The sequence below is a fragment of the Phodopus roborovskii genome, unplaced genomic scaffold (assembly GCF_943737965.1).
Source record: "Phodopus roborovskii unplaced genomic scaffold, PHOROB, whole genome shotgun sequence".
Taxonomy (NCBI): Eukaryota; Metazoa; Chordata; class Mammalia; order Rodentia; family Cricetidae; genus Phodopus; species Phodopus roborovskii.
In genome coordinates, this window is record NW_026126517.1 from 427,043 (window position 1) to 450,490 (window position 23,448).

A 23,448-nucleotide genomic window follows, 5' to 3' on the forward strand; every position below is an offset into this window, starting at 1 on the left:
AAAAAGAGCACAGTTTCTTGGTTTATTCTTGAGATGCCGATTTTGCCCTGTGACCTGGGAAGAAGGGTGAGGGAGGGTAGAGATCCTTCTGGAATCTCTCATCATATCCCAGACTACCTTCAGAAGGAAGAAGATTAAATAGACCACAGACCATTCATTCCTCTTTTCATACAGTTCCAAGTTATGTACAGGCCAGCACCATATAGGATTCTGATTTGTGCCCAACATCTTGGTCCCCAGAATGCCTGGGGACATAGGAGTGGGCCAGGGTAGGCAGAGGAAGGGTGTGTAGAGCTAGGTCAAGGAAGCAGAAGGAAGGCACATCTCAGGGGAGGGAAGTCCCACTTGGATCTTGCTTTATCTGGTACTCCAGAAAGAACAGGAATGAGAGGGAAGGGTCCCAGCCAGGGATCAGGAGGTATCCAGTGCTTCACTATGGGAAGGGATAGCACCAAGAGGTATGGAGGCCACTGATGGCAGTGAGAGGCTTTCATCAGCTCTGAGTTATAAACTCACTGCATTGAAGTCTCAGGGAAGCAGTGGTGGATGGAGAAGAGAAAGAGCCTTGGGATGAACAGGAGAGAGCTGGGCTCTCCACTCTCACCCACACACAGGAGAAAGAATACACAGAGTCACACAACCCTGGATCCACAGTCGCTGGTGATAAACAGAATGGCCTCAAAGCCTCAGCACCAAGTAGCTCCACATGGGCTCCCTTCAACTTCCTTCCCACCTCAAAAGCTCAGCTGTTAAAGCAGATGGGGCCAAGTTCAAACCCAAACTTCTGGTTCGTCTGACCAAAGTCAATGGCAGCCACATCCCACAGAGGCAGAAAACCCGCACGAGAAGAGCTGAATTCAAAGACGGTCTTCGCCTGTCCCTTCCGGAGCTGGCCATGAGAGGGCATGAGGGTGAGTTAGAGTGAGGGTGAGTGAAGGCTTCCCCACCCCACCCTAGCCAGGCCCCTAGCTCCATGGCCTTACCCTGCAGCCATCATGGGAGACTTTGACAGTAGCTTCTGTTGTCTGGTTGAAGGACAGCTCTTCCCAGTTGGTCCCTTGGAAGCTGATGGAACGCCTGTGGTCACCCACAGCTTCATCTAGCCACGCCACTGAGTTCTGGCAGAAGTAAGTGAACCTCTGATGGGCTGCAGCACTCAGCAGCTTCAGGAAGGTCAACTGGACCACATTCACTGGGGAGCCATCAGCATCCACATAGGAGAACTGCAATGGGGCATGGTAGGGTGAGGGGCTCATGCTCCTGATGAGGAACATACTTCCCAGAGTCAGTCCACTGCCAGACCTGGTCTTAAATTCCTGATGTAGCTGAGGATGGCTTTGAACTCCTGAAGTTCTGGTTTATGTGGTGCTAGAAATTGAGCCCAGGGCTTTGTAGGTAAATGCATGCCCTTATCTGTCTATCTTGTTTGTCTCACCTCCAATCCCCAGACCAGTTCTCACAAATTTCCATGCCATCTTCCAAGTTGGCCTTTGGCAACCCACCTTCTTCCCTCTGCGGAAAGTGCTGTACCAGTCTCCAGGCTTCTCTTTGGACCAAGAGGCCAGTTTCACCTGAGGGAGGTGAAACCGGTCATTGGCCTCCAACCCAAGGCCCCTCTGCCTCCTCATAGTGGACACTGTGTATCATGGGCACAGCCAGGGGGGCTGGCAGGTGGGTCCACAGCTCCCTCACCACCACATGTAGCAATTCCCACCATTCTCTATGGTGACTAGATGGAACCCAGGATCCTGTCCATGCTCTAGTAGAGGAGAAGGAAGGCTTGGTACTTCTAGGGAATGGAGCCTGGGGCTATGCATGCTCTTTAAGCTTCTGGGGTGAAGCCCAGGCACCCCACCCCACCCTACCCCTGTCCTGTGCATGCTTGGCAAGCACTGGGGATGGAACCCAGAGGCTCAAGAATGTTGGGCAAGTGCTCTATTGTTTGGCAGCACTCTTGCCTTGAGGTTTGGATTTAGTTCTGCTACTACAGGAATTATTACTTGACACAGGCAGGAGGGACATATGTCATTTGAAGGCAGGATAAGATCCCACAAGTGGCCAAAGATGGAGAAGGTGAGAGAGAGACAGGATGGTTTCCTTTACTCACCATCTCAAACTTCTTGTCTGGATAGAGACAGGTCTCACCTCCCGCAGTGAAGTTGCAGAAAACCTTGAAGGCATCCTGTGAGCAGCCCTGATTGGGGTCAATCCAATAGTCTCCTACCACAAAGCCAGACCCAAATGGGTCAGTGGATAGGAATGGTGAAATGCTTGCCTGCCCTTCCCAGGAGGGACCTGGACCTCACCATCTGGCAGGTGTGGGTGGTTATGGTGAAGCTCATGGCATATGAGGCCTGGGTGCTCGGCTGTGCCAGGAGGTCTCTGCAGTTGCTCCAGCTCCAAGCTCAGCGAATTGAGTGAGGCCACCACCTCCTCCAGGCCACCTTCCAGGGTGTCCAACACTGATCGGCGCCTTCGCAGGCCATGCAGCTCAGCAGGGGGACCCTGAATTCACAAGGGAGTAGAAATGGAGGAGAGGAAGAATCAGATAGATGGGCAGAGAAGAAGACAGACATGGGAGGCAGAGTGATTCAGAAGTGGAAGGAGAGGGGCAGGAAAGGGGGGGGAGCAGAGAATGAAAGAAGTGGAATAGGTATTGAGACAGAGATAAGTAAAAAGATGGAGATGGAGGGAGTGAGAGATGAGATGGGGCAGACATACCCGAGGGAGAAAAGCCCAGGTCAGAGCATCACAAATGGCCCCATTGGGACTGCCACAAGCCATCACCAAGCCCAGACTGTCTTTTGGGTATTTGTTTTGAGACAGGGCCTCATGTACAGTGAGGCTGGCCTCACTGTAGGAAAGGATAACCTTCAACTCCTGATCTTCTTACCTCCACCTCCCCAGTGCAGGAATGTGTACCACCCACCATGCTACACTCCTCCCAAGGATTTCAAGGAATTGTATTTTTGAACCACAGACTGGAAGACCCCAAACCTGGTTCCTGGAACTCACCGGGGGACCAGGAGGACCAGCTGGCCCAATGTCTCCACGAGGACCAAGAGATCCCTATGGGAGAGATCACTTTGGAATGAATTTTGTCAATGAAGACTTGGTTCTACCAACACAAACACACACACATGCAACATGCACATGCATATACATCTACACATACATAGAAAAACACGTGTACACACATACATCTGAACACATGTTTACTTACACACACATGCATGCATACACACCTATACATATGTACTCACATACACTCACATATACCCAGTATTCATGTAGATATGTATATACACTCCTCTAGAAGCCTCCCAAACCCCCAGATATAGGCTCCCACATTAAACTCCCCATTACAGCCTCCAACACAGCCCCCTTCTTGACACATTCTTGTGTCACAAGAACACATTCTTGACTCATATTCCCCCTTCAAGCCACCCCCCCTTGAACATTTTTCTTCCCTCCCAGGACAGGACACACATATTTATATATGTGCTCATACATTTGCATACACATACACACACACATACACACACACACACACACACACACACACACACACACACACACACGGCCCAGGAGATGTTCCCAATATCATGCACTAAACCTAAGCTGTATGTCTCCTTCCCTCATCTTCTGAAATCAACACACAGCACCTCCTGTAAGCCACAACTTAGTCAGCCTGACAATTTCCTTTTCCAGCAGTTCACAAACCCCTTCTACAATGCACAGTACCTCACACTCCAAGAATGCAACAGTAGGGGCTGAACACAGGATGAGTGAACCAATGAACAAAGGAAAGGGGCTGGAAGAATGAGGTGGAGAGGTGTGGGGGCAGGGACATTGAAACCTAGGGGAGTAATGTCACTCACCGGGGACCCCTTGGAGCCCTTCTGTCCCAGAGGGCCCTGTGGGAAGAGAGAAAATGCTGAAGTCCCAACCCTGTCCATCATGGTGACCTCTCCATCCCACCAATACCCCACACTCACCACCACACCTGGGGGACCAGGGTGACCTGATGCACCAATGGGACCAGGAAGACCCTGGAAAAGGGACAGTATGGTCAGCCTTAATGGAGTTCAGCTCTATTACTCAGACACCTCCCAGACATGTATCCATTCAAAAGAATGCCTGAAGTCAAACACAAACTCCCAACTCTTCTAAAAGGCCAAGTACCCAGACATAGCTTTCTACATGACAGTCCCCAGTTACAAGCCCACAGCCCCCCAAACACAGCCCCCCATTTCACATCCCCCATCCTTCAAAACACCCCTTTGAACATTTTTCCCTGCCAAAGACAACACACACACTCACAGTGCCTCCCTGGGGGCCTGGAGGGCCCTGCACTCCTGGGAACCCCTGGTCTCCTTTCTCACCGGCCTCTCCAGGGGGACCAATAAGGCCCATTAGCCCAATATGGCCCTGAAAGAGAAAGGCACCAAACAGACATGTTGGGAATTTTTTTTTCTCTTGGAGCCTTTGAAGGGATGAGTTAGAGAGGAGTAAACCCCCAATTCTCCCAACCTTCTGGCCAGGACAGGAGGTAAAGGTGAGGCAGACGTGGGGAATAACAGAAAGAAGCAGGCTTTACCTTCTCCCCCTTGATACCAGCATCTCCCTTCAGCCCTGGGAGGCCAGGGGGGCCCTGGGGAAAGATGACGTTCAGCTTGTGATCCCTTGAGAACTTAGGATGGGAAGGTACACCAGGGAACCAACCACCCCACTTTCAAATACAAATGACCAGGGCTGGAACCATGGGACAGCCAGGAGACAGGAGGGTTGGTGAGAAAAATGGGGGTGGCAGGGGTCAGGGTCAGTGTAGAACATTAAGATGGGCTCAGGGTAGAGCATCAAGAAGGGCTCAGGAGAGCCATTGGTGTGAAGGCTTGTTGTGTGAGGTCAGTTAGAAGGCAGATGGATGGCAGTGAGGGGCTAGCCTATACCATCAGCACCGGTGTCCCTGGAGGCCTACTGTGGTTTTCAGAGCTGTGGTCACAGGGGTAGAGAAGTCTCTTACCAGGGGCCCTGGAGGACCTATCAGCCCAGGAGGTCCCAGGAGGCCTGGTTCACCCTGTGGAGGAGACAGGGACGGGGTGTCCAGTGTAAACGTTACATCATCCATCAGGGTTGGCTTCTCAACTGTGATGAAGCACCAAGCTAGAAGCCCGGTCCATGCTGGCCCCTCTCCATTTTTACACCACTCACCACAGGACCAGGGATCCCTGGAAGACCATCAGGTCCAAGCCATCCAGGGGGCCCTCGAGCCCCAGTAGGGCCTGTCCTGCCTGGGGGCCCATCAGGCCCAGCATCTCCCTGGAATGAACAGGGGTGGGGGAAACAGTCTCAGGGGACTGCCTGCTGAAGACTGGAGCCTCAGGGGGTGGGGCAGGCCTACTTCTGGTCAGGTGGCACAAGGACCCGTCCCAGGGAGCACTCACCTTGGCTCCTTTCTCTCCCTCTCCGCCTTCTGGACCCATGCGCCCGGGGGAACCCTGAGGATAGAAAGTGTGAGGGTTGGTGTGGGACATTCAGGCTTATGTCAAGAGTGGGCTTGTGGGCTGGCAAGTTGTCTAGGCAGCTGCTAAAGGATGTTACCTGAGACCCATGTGGTAAGAGGAGAGAACAGACTTCCATAAATTGTGCTCTGACCTACACAAATAACCATGGCATGTGCACACACACACACACACACACACACACACACACACACCTAAATAAGAAGTAAATAAATAAATAAAGTAATTAATATAATTTCAAAAATTATAAGAGTGGGGTATATGTGGAGAGAGGGGTTCTTGCACTCCTAACATGAGGTTGACCTGAGACCCTTGGGCAGTAGACAATCGCTCACCCTCTTGCCAGGGAGTCCACGGGCACCAGGTTCTCCTGAAGCTCCAGGTGGTCCCTGTTTAGTCGAGAGAAGCCACAGCATCAACTCAAAACTGAAGACAGTCCCATAGACACTGCCCAGCACCACCCACCTCTCCGTCCAACCATTCACAATCATGCACCCCTGTAGATGCCCTGGATACCCCTCTCTCCCATCACTAGATCTATGCCATCCCCACTCACCGGTCCCCCAATATCACCAGCATCTCCCTTCTCTCCTGGAGCGCCATCCATACCCTAGGGAGAGGACATAGTAGAGGAGTCTTGGGGTAGGTGTGGTAGAGATGGAGCAAGAGGTCATCCACGCCTCTTAACTTGTCCAGGTTTAGGGGAGTTGGAGTAGATGGAGACACATTTACAGAAATATTGGGCTATAGGAAGAGTTTACACCCACCGGAACTCCAGGATCTCCCGGGGGTCCTAGATCTCCAGGGAGTCCTGTGGGGCCCTAGAATTAAACATGCTTACTGTTGACATCTCAGAATGAGTGAAGAGCCATTCCTTCACACCCCTGGTAATGTCCCCAGACTGTTGCAGGGAACATGTTACAAACAAAACATGAAGTGAAGGGCTGGGGTTTTATAGTTCAGGCAATGAGGTGTTAGGTGTGGGGCCAGCAGGAGGGCTCTGCTTCTCCATTCTATTTCCATATTTCATTCACTCAGTCATTCATTGTTTCATCTATTCACTCAGCCTTTATCTGGCTGTCCCATAGAATTAGAAATAGGAAAAGCAGGGGCTGGAGAGATGGCTCAGTGGTTGAGAGCACTGGCTGCTCTTCCAGAGGACCAGGGCCCCATTCCCAGCACCCACAGGTTGGCTCACAGCCATCTGTGTAATTCCAATCCCAGAGCATCCCACATTCTTTTCTGACCTGTACACACATGGTGCACAGACAAACATGTAGGTAAATACCCATAGTCAAAAAAAGGTTTTAAAAAAGAAAAATTAAAAACAAGGAGGAAGAAGAGATGCCTGGCTTACCTTAGGGATCAGGTTCTAAAACAACAAGGGCTCCACATTCTCTGCTCTGTGCCCTCCCAGGACTTACCATGCTCCCCTTAGACCCGTCCTCTCCAGGAGGTCCCTTCTTGCCTGGAGGTCCAGCAGCCCCTGATGGACCCAAATCCCCCTTTTCGCCTATTTCGCCTTTGGGCCCCTTTGTAGAAACAAAGATCAGAAGTCAAAGGTCAGAGTGGCATGGTCTCTTCAGGGAATAATGAGTGCACTTGCCTTGGAAGCCTGGGTTTAATCCCCAGAATCCATGGTCAAAGAGACTGAGCTCCACTTATTCACCACACTCTCACACACAGTACTTAGTATAATATAGATATTTTTAAAGATTAGCAGAGCCAGAAGGTGTCGGTCACAGTGATTAAGAGCACATACTACTCTTGCAAAGGACCCAAACTCAGTTCCTAGTATCCACATTAGACAGCTCACAACACCTTTAACTCCAGCTCCAGGAGAATCTAATGCCAGAGAACTAGAACTCTCTGAGTCAGGGATGGTGTCTTAGTTGTCCATTGGTCTGTCCTACCCCATGTGCTGCCCTTAGGTGCATTAGATAATGGCCCTCCTTTGGGCAACTTTTTATCACTTGGATTAAAACCCCTAGCTGTCTCCTCAGCCCTGCACCCTTATACAGTGGGCAACTTGGGGGACTGTACATAAATTCCCTGAGATCTTTTGAGGGTAGGAGCATCTTTCATTAAGATAACCAGAGATGTCAGGGAGTTTGGGTGTTCTAAAGGGGACATGGTATTCTGACATGCTCAAGGTCAGCAGTCCCCTATAGTAAGTACTATAGAGACTCACGGGGATGCCGGGAACTCCTGGGGATCCAGTGTCTCCAGTATCCCCTGGCTCACCCTGTGAAAGGCAAAGAAAATAGGAAGTGATCCCCCTCTGACAGGCAAGGGGGGGTCCCCATACAGCTGTTGGCAGCAGGGGCAGGTCTTGCCCCCTCCACCCTGGGCAGGCTCAAGCTCTCCTCTTACCTTCTCACCTACAGCGCCAGGCTGCCCTACTCCCCCAGGCAGCCCTGGAGGGCCCTGGAGAGACAAGGGGAGTGTGAATCCCTAGAACTGTGGCAGACTCAAAGAGGCATTCTGTACATCCCAGAATTCTCACCTCTGATCCACTGGGCCCAGGGGGACCCCGAGGGCCTGGAGCTCCATGGGGACCCTGTCAAAAAAACCAAATAGTGTGCAATGAACCTCCATGATTCCACCAGAAAGGCTACACCAGCCATAATAGCCTATAAGATATGTGTGACCCTTAAGATGATAGTGCGCACTGTGAGCTTCCAGATAAATCAGTGGTCACTCCAGTGCCCCACCCATCTTCCATATCCCCCAGGGTGTCCATACCATGGATCCTACGGCTCCAACCTCGCCCTTTTCCCCAGGAGGGCCTGGCAGCCCCTGTAAAACAGAGAGTCAAACTGTAGTTCAGACAGCTGGTGAGATGGCCTATTTGGTCAAGCACTTCCTGAACAAGTGTGAGGACCCGAGTCTGTATCCTAGAATCATTCTCAAAAGGCCAGACACAGTAGAGCTTGCCTGTAACTCCAGGGCAGAGACAGGAGGACCCCTGGGGCTCGCTGGCAGCCAGTGGCTAAATCAAAGAGCTCCAGATTCAATGAGAAACATGGTCTCAAAAACAGGAAAAGCAAGGCCATCAAAATGGCTCAGTAGGTAAAGGTACTTACACCAAGCCTGATGCCATGAGTTTGATCCCTAGGACCCACATGGTAGAAGAAGAACTAACTCCTACAAGTTGTCCTTTGACCTCCACACATGTGTGCCATAGCACGAACAAGCATGCAAGTACACACACACACACACACACACACACACAGAGAGAGAGAGAGAGAGACTAAAAAAATTAGATGGAGAACAATAGAGGAAAACACTGTGTCAACCCTCATCCCCCACATACACATGTACACATTCCAACCTTAATACTGCAATTTGTTCATTTGCTTTAAGACAGAATCACTATGTAACCCACTGGCCTGGAACTCTACATAGACCAGGCTGGCCACAAAGTCACAGAAATCCACCCGCCTCTGCCTCCTGAGCTCTGGGATTATATTCAGTCCTCTGTGCTTTTCGTCTGTATAAATCACTAGGACTCCAGGAAAGCAACAGACAAACACAAACACAGCACACACAAAGATTGGAGCCCAGGGTGAGGGGATACAGAGGTGGTACCCCCAAACTCAAACACCTACCTGCAGACCTGAAGGACCAATTACACCTACAAAGCCTCGGACTCCATCATCTCCCTTCTGCCCAAAGAGGCCAGGGGGTCCCCGGCGACCCTGAGCTCCATCAGCACCCTGTGAAGAAGATGGGGACAAATACATCGGTGTCTAGAATAAAGGTTGCAGACAGGGTCAAGGTTAGGACAGAGGCTAGGGGATAGAATCAAGTTTAGTGATTGTCAGGTTATAGTTTGATGTGGAGTTCGGGCTGAGGATCAAAGTTGAAGAATGAGGTACCAGGTGATGTTTTAAGTCATTGACACATGCTGAGTCAGGACTGTGGTTCAGGCAGTTATGAGCAGGGTTCATAGAAATAGGATGGAAGTTATGACCTAATATGGTTTGTTGACACTCTGACCTGGACCAACAGGTCACTCTTCAGTGACAGGGTTCCTAAGTGGGAGGTGGCCAGGAGATGAGAAGAAAAAAAACAGAGAGCTGGGGTCCAGGTCTTACACCAGCTGTCTTATGCTAAGTAAGCTTATTAGGAAATACATCATCAAGCTGGGTGGGGGGAGTGAGGGGTGGGGAGGTGGAGGGTGGTGCATGTCTTTAATCCCAGCACTAGGGAGGCAGATCTCTATGCGTTTGAGGCCAGCCTGGTCTACAGAGAGAGGCCCAGGACAACCAGGGCTGTTACACAGAGAAAATCTGTCTGGAAAAAATTTCTCTCCCCTCAAAAGAAATACAGCATCATATGTACAGGTTTTGTTGTTGTTGTTGTTTGTTTGTTTCTGAAAGGGGAAATGTGATAAGGTCAGCAGAAAGCTGTCACACAGCAGAACAAAGTGAGAAGCTAATCAGTCACTGCCTCATAAAAGGGCACAGGGTTTCTCAAAGGAGTCTTTTACCAGTAGCCCTTAGGATGGGAAGAGTTGGGTGCTTAGGATCTGAAGCCACAGTTCCCCCCAAGGCCCTGGCCCCAGACCATTGCTGGCTCTGCCCAAAACGTTCCTAGTTCAGAAAAATTATGCTCTTTCTCCACATATCAGGGCCTCAAGGAAAGATTTGGATCAGTCTACTGAACAAGATTCAAAGCTGTTGTGTTAGAACCTTGATCCCAGAATGTATAAGTTGTTTTGAGACAGGCTGTCATGGAGCCCAGGCTGACGTCAGAGTTACTTTGTAGCTGAGAATGACCTTGAACTCATGATGTCTCTGCTAAGGTGTACTAGGGATGAAACCCAGGACTTTATACATGATAGGCAAGTGATCTGCCAACTAACTCACATCACAGGCCTCCTTCCAAGTTCATATGTTGTGGTGGTTTGAAAGAAAATGGCCCCCAGAGGCTCATGGGGAATGGCACTATTAGGAAGCGTGGCCTTGTCAGAGTAGGCGTGATCTTACTGGAGAAGTACCACTCGGCTTTGCATCTCAGTGTGTCATAGTCTCTTCCTGCTGCCTGCAGATTCAGATGCAGAACTCTCAGCTCCTCTCCCACACCAGTCTGCCTGCAGGTCACCACACTTCCAGCCATGATGACAATGGACGACACCTCAGAACTGTAAGCCAGCCCCAGTTAAATGTTTTACTCTATAAGAGATGCCATGGCCATTGTGTCTCTTCACAGCAATAGACACCCTAACTAAGACATGTTGATTGGAGTTAGGGCCTTATGAAGTACTTAGGATCAGATGCAGTCTAATACACCACAATGGTGTATTAGTGGCTTTATAAGAAGATGAAGAAGAAAAAAAAAAGAAAAAAAAATGAAGATGAAGAAAAGATCCAGGTTCACATACTTACTAATAACGCACACTATATTGTGATGAAGCAATAAAACCCTGGCCAGATGCCAGCACCACTATTACGGATTTCCCAGCCTCCGGTACCATGAGTCAACCAAATAAATCACTTAGCCTCAGTGATTTTATAACAATCACAGAAAATTAACTAAGGAAGGCTGGAGTTTAAGTCAAAGTTCAAGTTCCCATTTGAGGCCAGTATTGGAGTGGGGAGACAAGGCTAAGCTGGGATTTGCATGATTTAGGTATTTGATTTGGATGTAGATCAAAGCAAAAAGCAGAGAGTATGGGCTGAGAGGGGATTCAAGGTCAGAGTTGCATTCATCATGGGTGTTGGCACTGAGGGGAGACCAAGGTCAGGCAAGGATGCTGGGATTTTATTCAGAAGAGTGGCACACTGTCTTCACCTCAAGGTAGAGTCACCAAGCTTAGGGGACTCACCGGGAGGCCTGGATGGCCTGCTGGACCCCTTATCCCTGTTGGTCCTGGTGGGCCCTGAAGTGGGAAACAAAATAGAAAATCTTATCAGAGCTGAGCATGGTGGTCTTGTCTGTGATCCCAGCACTCAGGAGGATCAAGTCAGCGTCAGCCACATAGCAAGTGTGAGGCCAGCCTAGGTTACACAGACCTCCCCCTGGGATGGAGTGGGACCTGTTGGTGCTGAGAGTGGGAGTGGAGCTTTAAGTCCTGGGGGAAAGCAGCTGGCTCCAGGCCATGGCAGATTCTCACCACAGAGGAATGGGAGATTTTGAGGTCCAGAGAGACCTTTCTCTAAACTTTTATTTTATTTATGTATTTTGTATGTATGCATGCATGTGTATGGCAGTTTATGATAGTCAATTGTTTTCTTCCACCACAAAGGTCCTGGTGTTGGAATGCAAGTCATCAGGTTTAGTGGCAATGCCTTTAAGACTGAGCCGTGGCACCATCCCTAGAGAGAGGTCTTTCTTAGTCTCCTGTGCTCTCAGGGCTCAAACAGTGCTCAGACGGAGACCTTCAAACTTTTGACTCCAGTGAGCTAGGTGCAAAACCTTGGCTGAGAGAAGCAGAGAGCCCAGGCTACCCCATATCTCCTTCCATGAGCACACCCTCCCTAGGGGTCCCTACTCACCGCATCTCCTTTATCCCCTTTGCTTCCCTTGTGACCAGGCACCCCTACTTCCCCCTGCAGGACAAATGCATTAGGAAGTGTCCAGCCACTATCAGACTCACCCTCTCCCTTGAACAGCCCCTCTCCCTGGTCCCCTCACCTTGTCTCCTTCCTCACCAGAAGGCCCCACAGCCCCAGGTGATCCCTGAAGCCCTGGCAGCCCTGGGATACCATCTTTGCCAGTAGGACCAGGGGCACCCCGTTCTCCCTGATGGAAGAAGAGGAAGGAGAAAAGTTAGGTGCAGGGGATACAGGAGAAGACATCCATATAGCAACTTCTTTAAAATTGAAACTGTCCATTCCTAAGTGAGCTCCTTAAGTCTAGGGATACAAGCAATCCACAAGTCTCAGAAAGTTCCTGAAACTTATAAGATTCACCCCTACTCAAGGCTGTAGGAGCAGTTTACAACTGTCAGGGAGAGTCTTTGTGCCTGAAAGTTGCACAGGAGCTCCAGGGATATAGCTCTTCTGAGCCATGAGCCAGGCTGGGACGGCCATTCAGCCATGTTTTGTAAGTCACTCCTTACCCGTGCTCCTGTAAGTAATCCCAATAAACTCACAGCCTCATTAAGCTGGACTTGGGCAAAATCATTTTAAGAATTGGGTTTTTTAAAGTTTTATTTTATTTTTAATTATGTATATATGTATGTATATGTGAATGGGTAGGTATGTGCAAATGGGTGCAAATGGAGGCCAGAAGAGGTTAACAGATCACCTAGAGCTGGAGTTACAGGCAGCTGTGAGCCCACCAATGTGGATGCTAGGAGCTCAGGTACTCTGCAAGAGCAGTAAGTGCTCTTACCCACTGAGTCATCCTCTCTCCAGCCCACAGAAATAGAAGTTCATTGGTCAGTTGTTGATATCCTATCTGGAGTGAGTAGATGCTTGCTCAAATCTCCCCAGAAAAACTCAACCAACAGATACTTACCGGAGACCCCTTCTCACCAGCAGGACCAATAGGGCCTTGCCCACCACTCTGGCCAGGAAGCCCAATACCACCAGAAGGGCCCACAGGACCACGTTCACCTGGGGAGCCCTGGAAAAGGGAAGGGGGGGCAGGAATGATGAAAATGACAGGACTTTTGGCACCAGTGTCATATCTTACACATAGCCAGAGGGTACTCCTGAGCGCCTAGGGAATGACCCTCTCTACAAACCTCAATGACTATCACCTTCCTCAACTTGAGGCCCACAAAGCCCTGCTTGGACCGTCCCCACCACAAAGGCATTACTTGCCATCATCTTCTCCTTCACCCAGCCCCAGCTACACTGACCTTGCTGTTCCTCAAACCTGTGCAGCATGATCCTATCCCCAGGCTCTTTGCACACGCTCCCCCAGGTATCCACAGGACTGCATGTTCATATCCTCCAGGTGTTGGCTCAAATACAACCTCTCAGGATTGCCTCCCACAACCACACTGTTTAAAATGTTCTTCCCAACACTCCATAGTCTTTTTCCCATTTCTCTCCCCTTTCCTTTCTCTGTCTCCTCTCCCCTTTTATTTCTTCTCCCTTTCCTTTCTTCCTACCTCCCTTCCTTCCCTTCCCTTCAACAGGGCCTCAGTAAGTAGACCAAGCTAGTCTCAAATTCACAATCCCATTGCCTCAGCCTCCCACAAGCCAGGGGACAGTACCGCAATACCACATGCAGCCCATATAATATTTTTCTTTTTCCATTTGTGTGTGTACACATATGGACACATGTGTGGGTGTATGTGCACATGTGTGTATATGGAGGACTGAGGTTGATGTTGGGACTCATCCTCAATCTCCCACCATGTTTATTGGGGCAGGGTCTCCCAGTCAAACCCAGGGCTCACTGATATGGCTAATTCCATTAACCAGCTTCCTCTGGGGACCCTTTGTCTCTGGCTTCCCACGTTGGATTTACAGGTAGGCTACTACACCCACCAATATTTATTCAGGTGCTAGGGTTCTAAATTCAGGTTCTCATACTTGTGTGACAAGGACATAATTGACTTGTGTGTCAAGCCAGCTCCCCACCCAGTCCTTGGCAGCTATTTTAGAAGAGGAAGCTGAGGCTTCCCAGATGAGACTCAGGTCATGAGAACTAGGTTTGCCCCAGGCCCACATTCCCCTAAAGCACAAGCTCTACCCTGAGAACCTGAACACACAGCCCTCTCTAATCCTGTCCCCACCCAGCCAGTATTTATACTTACATTGGCTCCAACAGGACCGGGAGGACCCTTGTTACCCTTCAAACCAATGGGTCCCTGGGGGAATAAATGACCAGTCAGAAAAATCTCCTAAGGACCCTAAGGATTTGCCTTCACTTTGGGGGATTGTATGTGCTCACACTTGTCAAGGTCAGAGGACAACTAGCAAGAGTTAGTTCTCTCCTTCTGTCATGTGGGTCCTGGGGACCAAACTCGGTTTATTAGGCTTAGCAGCAAGCCTCTTCACCTGCTGAACCATCTCACAGCTGCCATTAACATTTCTTTACCCTGGCCTCCTCCAGTTTGCCATCACTGTAGCCACTCTGGAAAAACCTCCTCTTCTCTGCCCCTCAGTACCACACTCCAGCAGACTCTCCAAAGATACTCACTGGGTCTCCGGGGGCTCCTTGGGGGCCAGGAAAACCCATGGGCCCAGGTGGTCCCTCCTTCCCAGGGGACCCCAGGGGTCCTAGCTCACCCTGCAGGAAGCCAAGAAAAGAAAGTTAGACTCAGAAATGGGATGTCTCTCCCAGACCCTGATCCCCTCCCCAAGTAGCTAATTTCCAGCTGTTCTTCCCACAATGTAAAGCACATATTTTGGGTGATGACTTTGGGGTAGTTTATCCAAGATCTTACCTTGGCCCCTTCTTTGCCTTCTATGCCTGGAAGGCCTTGTTCACCAGGAGGTCCAGGGGGCCCTGGGGGACCCCTCTCACCCAGAGGCCCCACGTCCCCTACCTTTCCCTGGAAACAAGCAAGGAACATCTTGAGCAGCCTGGGGTGGGGGTGGGGGATATGTCAGCCCTCCAGCTCCATGTGTTCTTTATGTGAAAAGGCTGCTGGGGACCATCTGACCTGAGGACCAAGAACACCAGCTGGTCCAGGGGGGCCTGTCTGACCTTGGAAGCCCTAGAAGAGAAACAGAAAAGGGAGTCACACGGGAAGAAGAAGAAAAGGGGGGCCCAAAAGCCTGGGGAGTTGGCTCAATGTGTAAAATGCCCTGTGCATCCATGTAGAGAGCCAGGGATGCTGTGTGGCCCACACCTCATCCCTGTGATAGAGATCACTTGCCACCTAGGACTCACGGAAAAGCCAGGCTAACCTAATCATTAAACTCCATGTTCCAATGAGAGGCCCTGTCTCAAAAACTAAGGTGAAAACCAGAGAGATGGCTGAGTGAGTGAGAGCTTCTGCTATTCAAGCAAGAGAACCTGAGCTTGAATCCCAGCACCCATGTACAAAGCCATGCATAGTTCTCATGCCTGTAACCATAGCACTGTACAGTGCAGACAGGTGGGTCTTGGAAATTGTTGGCCAGACAGTCTAGCCAAATGGCAAGCTTCAGGCTCAGTCCTAAGAGGTAAGATACAGAGAGACAAAGGAAGATAGCCAGCATCCTTTCCTGGTCACATCTGCATGCACATGCTACCCCTCCATACATAAGGCCTGACAGTCAGGAGTCATTTACCAATTCTCCTCTTTGCCCAGGGTGTCCAGGTATCCCATCTTTCCCCTGAGGACCCTGGGGGAACAAAGTACAAGGGAATGAACATTTAGAACTTCATTTAGAAGACTTAGAAGATGTAGAGTCAGAGTCAGGGTGACATCACTCACTGGGGGTCCCTTTGGTCCGGGGAATCCTGGAGGACCTTGCAGACCGGGGAGACCCTGAAACAGAACCAAAAATCATTATTCCATCTCTCCTGGGTGTCTTGCATTTAAGTCTCACCAAAAAAAAAAAAAACAAAAAACAAAAAACAAAAAACAAAAAAAAAAAAAAAAAAAAAAAAAAAAACCAAAAAAAAAAACGACCTTAAAAGCCAGTACAGGGCTGGGATGATGGCTCAGTGGGTAAAGGTGCTCTTGTTTACTCAGATAAAACCTATGACCTGAGCTCCATGCCCAGATCCCACAGGTGGATGGAGGGAGCCAACTCCTTCATGCTGTCCTCTGACCTCCCCATTCTCACAAACACAAAGAGAGTTTTGTTGGTGGTGGTTTGGTTTTGTTCTGCATGCAAGGTATGGTTCTGAGCACTTCCTCATGGTATATCATCTTATTCACCACTGCAGCCCACTGAGGTAGTGACCATGGTTACCCTATTTTATAAAAGAGGATACTGAAGCAAAGAGAAGTTAAGCAACTGCCCAAGGTTACACAGCCGGCAAGTGGCACAACTGGGAATTTAACTCATAGATATCTGGCCTTGGAAGCTGAATTCATTCACAGACACCCATACACTGCTCACAGAATCACATTCTCACACATACATATTCACTCACCTTTTCTCCAGGGGCCCCAGGAGACCCGTTTTGGCCCACATCACCCTAGAACAGAAGAAAAGAGCTTCAAGCCCAGAACACACTCAACTGGGAGGACTGGGCAGGAAACTGAGTTAGCCTGAGATAGACAAAGGGCCTTTAGTCATTCCCTATCGCCCACTCACTCCCATACCTTGGGGCCAGGCTGGCCTGTGACCCCTGGTTGTCCTCTGTCTCCTCGAGTGCCCTGCATAGAAAAAAAAATTTTTTTTAAAGTATTCAAAGGAGAGAAGTGAGAAGGTGGGCCTGGGAGAAGACATCACACAGGGTCCCTTCCTCCAGAACCCCTCCAACTCCACCTGGGACAGAGATGGAACTAAGCCTTTCCCTGCCCACTCATGACTTCAACAACCATCTCCCCTCAGACAGGCTCCCCTGTGTAGAGCAGGCTCATTTCCTTACTGGTACACCACGTTCTCCTTCCTCCCCTGGCTGCCCTGCTTTGCCCTGGAAAACAAGTCAAAACAGAAAGTGAGAATTGCCTTGGGCTTCATGAGATACACAGGTGGGGCGTGTATGTATGCAAGGATATGTGCAAAGGAAAACTGCATGCAGGAAGTGAAGCTAGCCCAACAGGGAGATACGTGTTGTAGGCAGCAATACTGGAGGGTGGAGCCATCTAAGCCCTTTGAACCAGAAGCCCCAGATACTAGACACAGAACTACAGAATTTGGTGTTTGCCCTGCTGGGTTTCAGTCTTGCTTTGGCCCAATATTTCCTCACCATGCCTTGTGGAATGGGAATTATTTCTATGGCATCATAATTTGATTTTGTATTTGGCTTTTTTGGTTTAGGTTTTGTTTTGTTTTTTTGTTTGTTTGTTTTGTTTTGTTTTGAGGGGGAGGGAGTTCTAGATAGGGTTTCTCTGTGTAATAGCTCTGGCTGTCCTGGAACTCACTCTGAAGACCAGCTTGGTCTCAAACTCACATAACAGGCCTCTGCCTCCCAAGCACTGAGATTAAAGGCGTATACCATCATTGGCCAGCTTGTATTTGGCTTTTAAAGCATTGGCAGCTTGAAATAAAGACCACAAGGTTTTTCAAGTTAGGTTATATTTTACATTCAGAAAGAAGTGTGAGACTCTGGGGACAGGAAGTGGGAGGTTATGATTTTAAATTGATGTGTTTCTGTGTCCAGTTGACAAGGAATACAGCTATCAGTTAGGTTTTCTTTTTGTAAGATTTATTTTTATTTGTGTGAATACATGTGCATGTGTGTCTGTGTGGGGGGTTGGTACATGAAAGTGCAGGTGTTTCCAGAGGCTAGAAGAAGGGATCAGATCCCCTGGAGCCAGAGCTACAGATGGTTGTAAGCATCTGATGGGTCCCTGAGAACCAATCTCCAATTCTCTGGGAGAGCAGCCAGTGCTTTTAACTGAGCCATCTCTCCAGCCCTGTGGTGGTTAGTGTGAATTGTCAGCTTGGAGCAATCTAGAACTATCCATGGAGAAAGTCTCAGTGAGGGATTATTTAAATCAGGCTAGCCTGTGGGATTGTCTGTGGGAGCATCTGTGGGGGTGTCTTGAATGCCTTCACTGACAGAAGACAACTTACTCTAAAAGCACAAACTGTTCCAACACCCACCTCCTGGCATACAAAAGCTGCTGCCCTTGGGCCAGGCTGACCTTCCCCATACCCACTGGATCTCAACTTACCCTTTTGCCTTTCTCCCCCAGTGGTCCCAGGGGTCCAGGAAATCCAACAGATCCCTGAACAGACAGAATTAAACATGAGATTCTGGGATTAGTAAACATAAGGCAGAATCGGCCCCTGGCTCCATCCTTTGGCCTTCTCGCATCACCCCCAGCCCCAGCCTCCACCCTCCTGCCTGCCTCATTCTCTGATTCCCACCCCACAGCAGTCACACTGCCATCTCCCAAATTCCTCAGGTGTCCTAGCATGTTCCTGCCCCAGAACCTTTGAACACATCCCTTCTTTCACCTTAAATGGTCTTTTCTTAGGTCTACACAAAGCCATCAGTCACTCATCACTTATAATTTTATGTGCATGTGTATGTGATATGTGTAGAATCATGAGTGAAGGTACACACGCAACACACATAGAAGAGCCACAGAAGAATGTCAGCTGGCCTCCTCTATCATTTCATCTAGTAAAACCCCTGCCTAGCATTCAGGAAGCCCTGAGCTCTGCCACCCGCACCATAGCTTAGGTATGGTGGCATCTGCCTGTGGCCCCAGCATTCAAGGTGAAACAGGAGGATCAGGATTTCAAGGTCAGCCTAAACTACTTGTTGTCCTGTCTCAAAAGGAAACAAGAGGGACCGGTGAGTGGGTGTGCTAGCCTGCCTGTAGTCCCAGCACTCAAGAGGAGTCCCTTAAGGAACAAGCTGACTAGCCAGACAACTGGCATCAGTGAGCTCTGGATTCCAGTGAGAGACCCTGCTTCAATACACAAGGTGGGAGCGATGGAGGAAGACGCTGAACACCAACCTCCAGCTTCCACGCTTAGGTAGCCTGCATATGTAGAGGTCAGCACACATCTGAACATGAACACACAAACAAAACAAGCAACTCAAAGGCTGACAAAAAGGGGGTGGGAATTTGAGGGAGATTGTTAGGTTATTGGGGGTAAGCCTATGAGTGGGATTGGGTAACTTGGTCTCTCAATCTCTCTGTATCTCCCTTCTCTCTGTCCCTTTTCCTTTCTCTCTTGCATTCATTCTGCACCTCTCTCCTCTATTCCTACTCTCTCAGTTTATGCTGTGAGTGGCTCCTGTCTGACACCTTAATCCTGCCACCAGAAGCCAAAAGTCACAGGGCCACTCAAGACTGTGAGCCAAATACATCTTATCTGCAAAAGTTAGTTTTCAGTGAGGTGTGGGCAAGACAACCATGTCAACTCCAAACAGCAAAAATATGGAACTCGAGAAGAATTCTGTTTCTGGTGCAATGTCTCAGTGGGTAAAGGTGCTGGCTACCAATCCTAATGACCTGAATTTGATGTGCAGCACCCACAGGATGGAATGAGAGAACTGACCACGAGTTGTCTTTTAGTGTATCTGTGTGTGCCAGAGCCCATTGGGAACAGAAAAGGAAGGACACTAGGTCCCCGAGATTCAAGCTAGAATTACAATCACCATATAGTTGCTGGGAACTGAATCCGATTGTCTGCAAAAGCAGCAAGAGCTCTGAGCATCTCTCTATCCCATAAATGTTTTTTTGTTTGTTTGTTTGCTTGTTTGTTTGTTTTTCCAGACAGAGTTTCTCTCTGTAACAGTCCTGGCTGTCAAGGTATTTGCTCTGTAGGCCAGGCTAGCTTCAGACTCAGAGATCCTCCTGCCTCTGCCTCCTGAGTGCTGGGATCAAAGGTGGATACCACCATACCAGGCTCATAAATGTAATTTTTAAAAGAGGATGCTGCATGCAAATATGCTTCCACATATCTTCAAGTTCCCAAATGAGTTTACATAAACAGACACGCTCAATCGCCCATGATGCAGTCTGGGGTGTGGCTCAGACTGAGAGTACAATCTCATCCACATCCCTCATAACACTGGCACGTGCTTCTACATAACTTCATTTCAGTTTAAGTATACTGTGTTAGGTCATAATCAATTCAAGATTGGACAGATCTCATTTCTGTGAGTTTCTTCTGTTAGGATTCCAATGTCTTTGTGTGCCCTACCCCCTGGATAGGGTACCTTTAAGGGGCATAGTGTAGTGAGAGGAGAGATTAAGAGTTCTCATGGCACCCAGTTAGATCCCATAAGAAGTTAAGATCCCATAAGAAAGGTTTTGGTTTTGTTTTGGTTTTTTTTCTAAGATTTATTTATTACGTACACTGGTCTGTCTACATGTATTCCTTCAGCAGAGAGCACAAAATCTCACTATAGATGGTTGTAAGCCATAATATGGTTGCTGGGAATTGGACACAGGACATCTGGAAAACCAGCTAGTGTTCTTAACCACTGAGTCATCTCTCCAACCCCCATAAGAAGGTTTTTAAAGGAGGCTAGAGAGATGGTTCAGCAAGCAAGAACATTGGCTGTTCTTCCAGAGGACTTGGGTTTGCTTCCCGGCACCCACATGTCAGGCTCACAACATCCTGTAACTCCAGTTCCAGAAGAGGACGTTAGCCCTCTTCTGGCCTCTTCAGACACTGCATGCATCTATGGTGTACAGACATATGTGCAGGCAAAACACCCATACACATAAAATAAAATAAATAAAACCTCAAGAAACATTTAGAAAAGGTATTTTTAAAAAAAAAATTTTTTTTTGATGACAACCACTCAGGATGTTGAGGCAGGTGGATCTCTGTATGTTAAAGACCAGTTTGGCCTATACACAGTGAGACTGTGTCTCAGTAAAATTAAAACATTTTTATTATATTTATTTATTTTCTGGGCGCATGTGTACTGCCACGTGCATGTGGAAGTCAAGAGACAACTTGCAGGAATCAGTGCTCTCTTTCCTTCAAGTGGGTGCTGGGGATGAAACTCAGGCCATGAGATTTGGAGCAAGCACCTTCATCTATTGAATTATCTTACTCATCCAAGAGGATTTTTGTTTGGTATATGTGTGTTCCTATATGTGCACACGAATGTGGAAGCTAGAAGCCAATGCCAGGTGACTTCTTTATGCTCCACTTTGGTGTGGGTGGGTGCCTGTGTGAGAGCATGTGAAAGCATGCACACATGGTATCTATGGTGGTTTGAAAGAAAATGGCCTCCAAAGGGAGAAAATAGCACTTGTTGGAGGAAGTGTATCACTGTGGAGGTGACTTTTGAGGTCTTTTTGCTCAAGCTTCACTCATTGTGACTTTCAGTCAACTTCCTGTTGCCTGCAAGCCAAGATGTAGCCAGCACCACATCTGCCTGCACGCTGCCATGCTCCCCACCATGGTGATAATGGATTGAACCTCTGAATTGTAAGCTGCCATCTCAATTAAATGTTTTCTTTATAAGAATTGCCGTGGTCATGGTGTCTTTTCACAGCAATAGAAACCCAATCTAAGGCAGAATATGAACATGTGTCCAAGCAGAGGCCAGACAGGCTATCTGACATCCACCTCTCTTGCTCTCCATCATATTCCTTTGAGACAGGGTCTCTTACTGAACATGGAGTTAGGCTGGTGGACAACAAACCCCAATGATCTTCCTGTTTCAGCCCCCCATGGTCCTGGGGTTACAGGTACACAGGCCTTGCCTGAACTTTTTTCCTTCCTATTTAAAAGGTGTGTGTGTGTGAGAGAGAGAGAGAGAGAGAGAGAGAGAGACGTTGCAGAGGACAAACTGTCTGGCACTGATGTCACAGGCAGTTGTGAGCTGGCAATTCGGATATGGAGAACTGAGGGCAGCAAGGATTCTCAAGCACTGAGCCATTTCTCCAACCTGGATGTATAAGTGGGAGATGGGAATTTGAACTCATGTGCTTGTTGCAGCAAGCTCTCTCTCCGCTGATCCATCTCCTTAGCCGCTCCACCTTAATTCTTTGAGATAAGGTCTCTCACTAAAACGAGTTTGCTCATTGGTTAGACTGGCTGCCCATTGGCACCCAGGGACCCTCCTCTCTACCTCCCCAGTGCTGAAGTAATAGATATGTGCCATCCACCACACATGGCTTTTCACATGGGTGCTAGGACTCAAATGCTGAAGCGGCAGAGGGACATGGTGGGGCAAGAAAGACCCCAGCAACAGCTTTGTGTTTGCACAGCAAGCACTGTACTGACAGCTGCCTCCCTGGTCTTGAGAGGGTGCTTATTAACGGAAAAAGTGTGGCTATCCCATGTCTGCGTCGCTCTAACTCATACCTGCTTTTGCCATGACATCATCCCCTAATAAAGTAACTCAGCCAGGGAGGGACTTTACCTAGGGCTGAATCAGTGGAGACCTCTGATTTTGAATTATTAGTCTTCAAAGCTATGCTAACCATACTTCTTTTCTTCATAAAGTATCCAGCTTCATATGTTTTTGTTATAGCAGTAGAAAACAGTCTAACACACCCGGCTGGTTGATGGACCAAGCAACCACACCAAAAATCATCAAGTGAATAAGGCAGACACCAAGAGCTGAGAAAATGGGCTGAAGAGCCTCACTCAGTGTCATAAGCAGTGGCCATCTGAGAACAAGTTCATGATGCCCAGGTCCTACTGTACACCCTTGCAGTGACCCACAAGCTGTACAGCCTCACCCCTCAGACCACAGTCTAAACCCATAGGCATCAGTTGTCTACCTTCCCCTGCCCACCTCTACCTTCAAGGCCTCTTACCTTAGGTCCTGGGCGTCCTGGATAACCTGGGAGACCTGGCACCCCAAGCTTGCCCTATAGAAGAAAGATTGTAGGACAAAGGTCAGATATTGCAAGCTAGAAACTAGAGGGGAAGGTTAAGATGGCTGCAGAGCAGAGTGAGAAGCTGAGTCCCTACAAGGGGTGTGCCTGTGAGGAGCTCACTCACCCATGCAAACCACTGTCCAGGTCTTAAAATGGTGATAAAATGTTGATTACAGGGACTGGAGAGATGGCTCAGCAGTTTGGTTCCCAGCACCCACATCAGGGAGCTCATGGCCACCTGTGACCTTAGTTCAGGGGAAGGCCTCTGAAGGCACCTGCACTCATGTATGAATGACTCACACAGACACAATTAAAAATAAAAATAAATCTTTCCTTCTTTGCTAGTCTGTGGTGGTGCATGCCTTTAATCCTTGCACTCAGAAGGTAGAGGCAGGTAGATCTCTGTGAACTCAAGCCAGCCTGGTCTACATAGTGAGTTCCAGGACAACCAGGGCTACACAGTGAAACCCTATTTCAAAAACCAAAAAATCAAATATATATATATATATATATATATATATATATATATATATATATCCTTTTTTTTAGACAGTGCCTCACTGTGTAGCTCTGACTGTCCTAAAACACATG

General features: G+C 48.7%; 1 protein-coding gene across 1 annotated transcript in view; it reads right to left on the bottom strand.

Moving 5' to 3' along the window:
* The window catches only part of Col5a3 (collagen type V alpha 3 chain), a 46,459-nt gene continuing 23,011 nt past the window's right edge, over positions 1-23,448 (bottom strand). The window contains exons 31-67 of the mRNA XM_051196743.1: positions 22,795-22,848; positions 18,220-18,273; positions 16,968-17,012; positions 16,699-16,752; positions 16,527-16,571; positions 15,859-15,912; positions 15,713-15,766; positions 15,100-15,153; positions 14,881-14,988; positions 14,634-14,723; positions 14,248-14,301; positions 12,996-13,103; positions 12,168-12,275; positions 12,029-12,082; positions 11,359-11,412; positions 9,137-9,244; positions 8,271-8,324; positions 8,032-8,085; positions 7,899-7,952; positions 7,717-7,770; positions 6,950-7,057; positions 6,293-6,346; positions 6,082-6,135; positions 5,861-5,914; positions 5,448-5,501; positions 5,215-5,322; positions 5,027-5,080; positions 4,601-4,654; positions 4,324-4,431; positions 3,999-4,052; positions 3,882-3,917; positions 3,016-3,069; positions 2,307-2,505; positions 2,108-2,220; positions 1,503-1,571; positions 984-1,223; positions 1-889 (exon numbers count right to left, since the gene is read on the bottom strand). Coding sequence (XP_051052700.1) covers positions 743-889; positions 984-1,223; positions 1,503-1,571; positions 2,108-2,220; positions 2,307-2,505; positions 3,016-3,069; positions 3,882-3,917; positions 3,999-4,052; positions 4,324-4,431; positions 4,601-4,654; positions 5,027-5,080; positions 5,215-5,322; positions 5,448-5,501; positions 5,861-5,914; positions 6,082-6,135; positions 6,293-6,346; positions 6,950-7,057; positions 7,717-7,770; positions 7,899-7,952; positions 8,032-8,085; positions 8,271-8,324; positions 9,137-9,244; positions 11,359-11,412; positions 12,029-12,082; positions 12,168-12,275; positions 12,996-13,103; positions 14,248-14,301; positions 14,634-14,723; positions 14,881-14,988; positions 15,100-15,153; positions 15,713-15,766; positions 15,859-15,912; positions 16,527-16,571; positions 16,699-16,752; positions 16,968-17,012; positions 18,220-18,273; positions 22,795-22,848 — 2,874 coding nt within the window. The 3' untranslated portion in view covers positions 1-742. The remainder of the gene's footprint in view (positions 890-983; positions 1,224-1,502; positions 1,572-2,107; positions 2,221-2,306; positions 2,506-3,015; positions 3,070-3,881; positions 3,918-3,998; positions 4,053-4,323; positions 4,432-4,600; positions 4,655-5,026; positions 5,081-5,214; positions 5,323-5,447; positions 5,502-5,860; positions 5,915-6,081; positions 6,136-6,292; positions 6,347-6,949; positions 7,058-7,716; positions 7,771-7,898; positions 7,953-8,031; positions 8,086-8,270; positions 8,325-9,136; positions 9,245-11,358; positions 11,413-12,028; positions 12,083-12,167; positions 12,276-12,995; positions 13,104-14,247; positions 14,302-14,633; positions 14,724-14,880; positions 14,989-15,099; positions 15,154-15,712; positions 15,767-15,858; positions 15,913-16,526; positions 16,572-16,698; positions 16,753-16,967; positions 17,013-18,219; positions 18,274-22,794; positions 22,849-23,448) is intronic.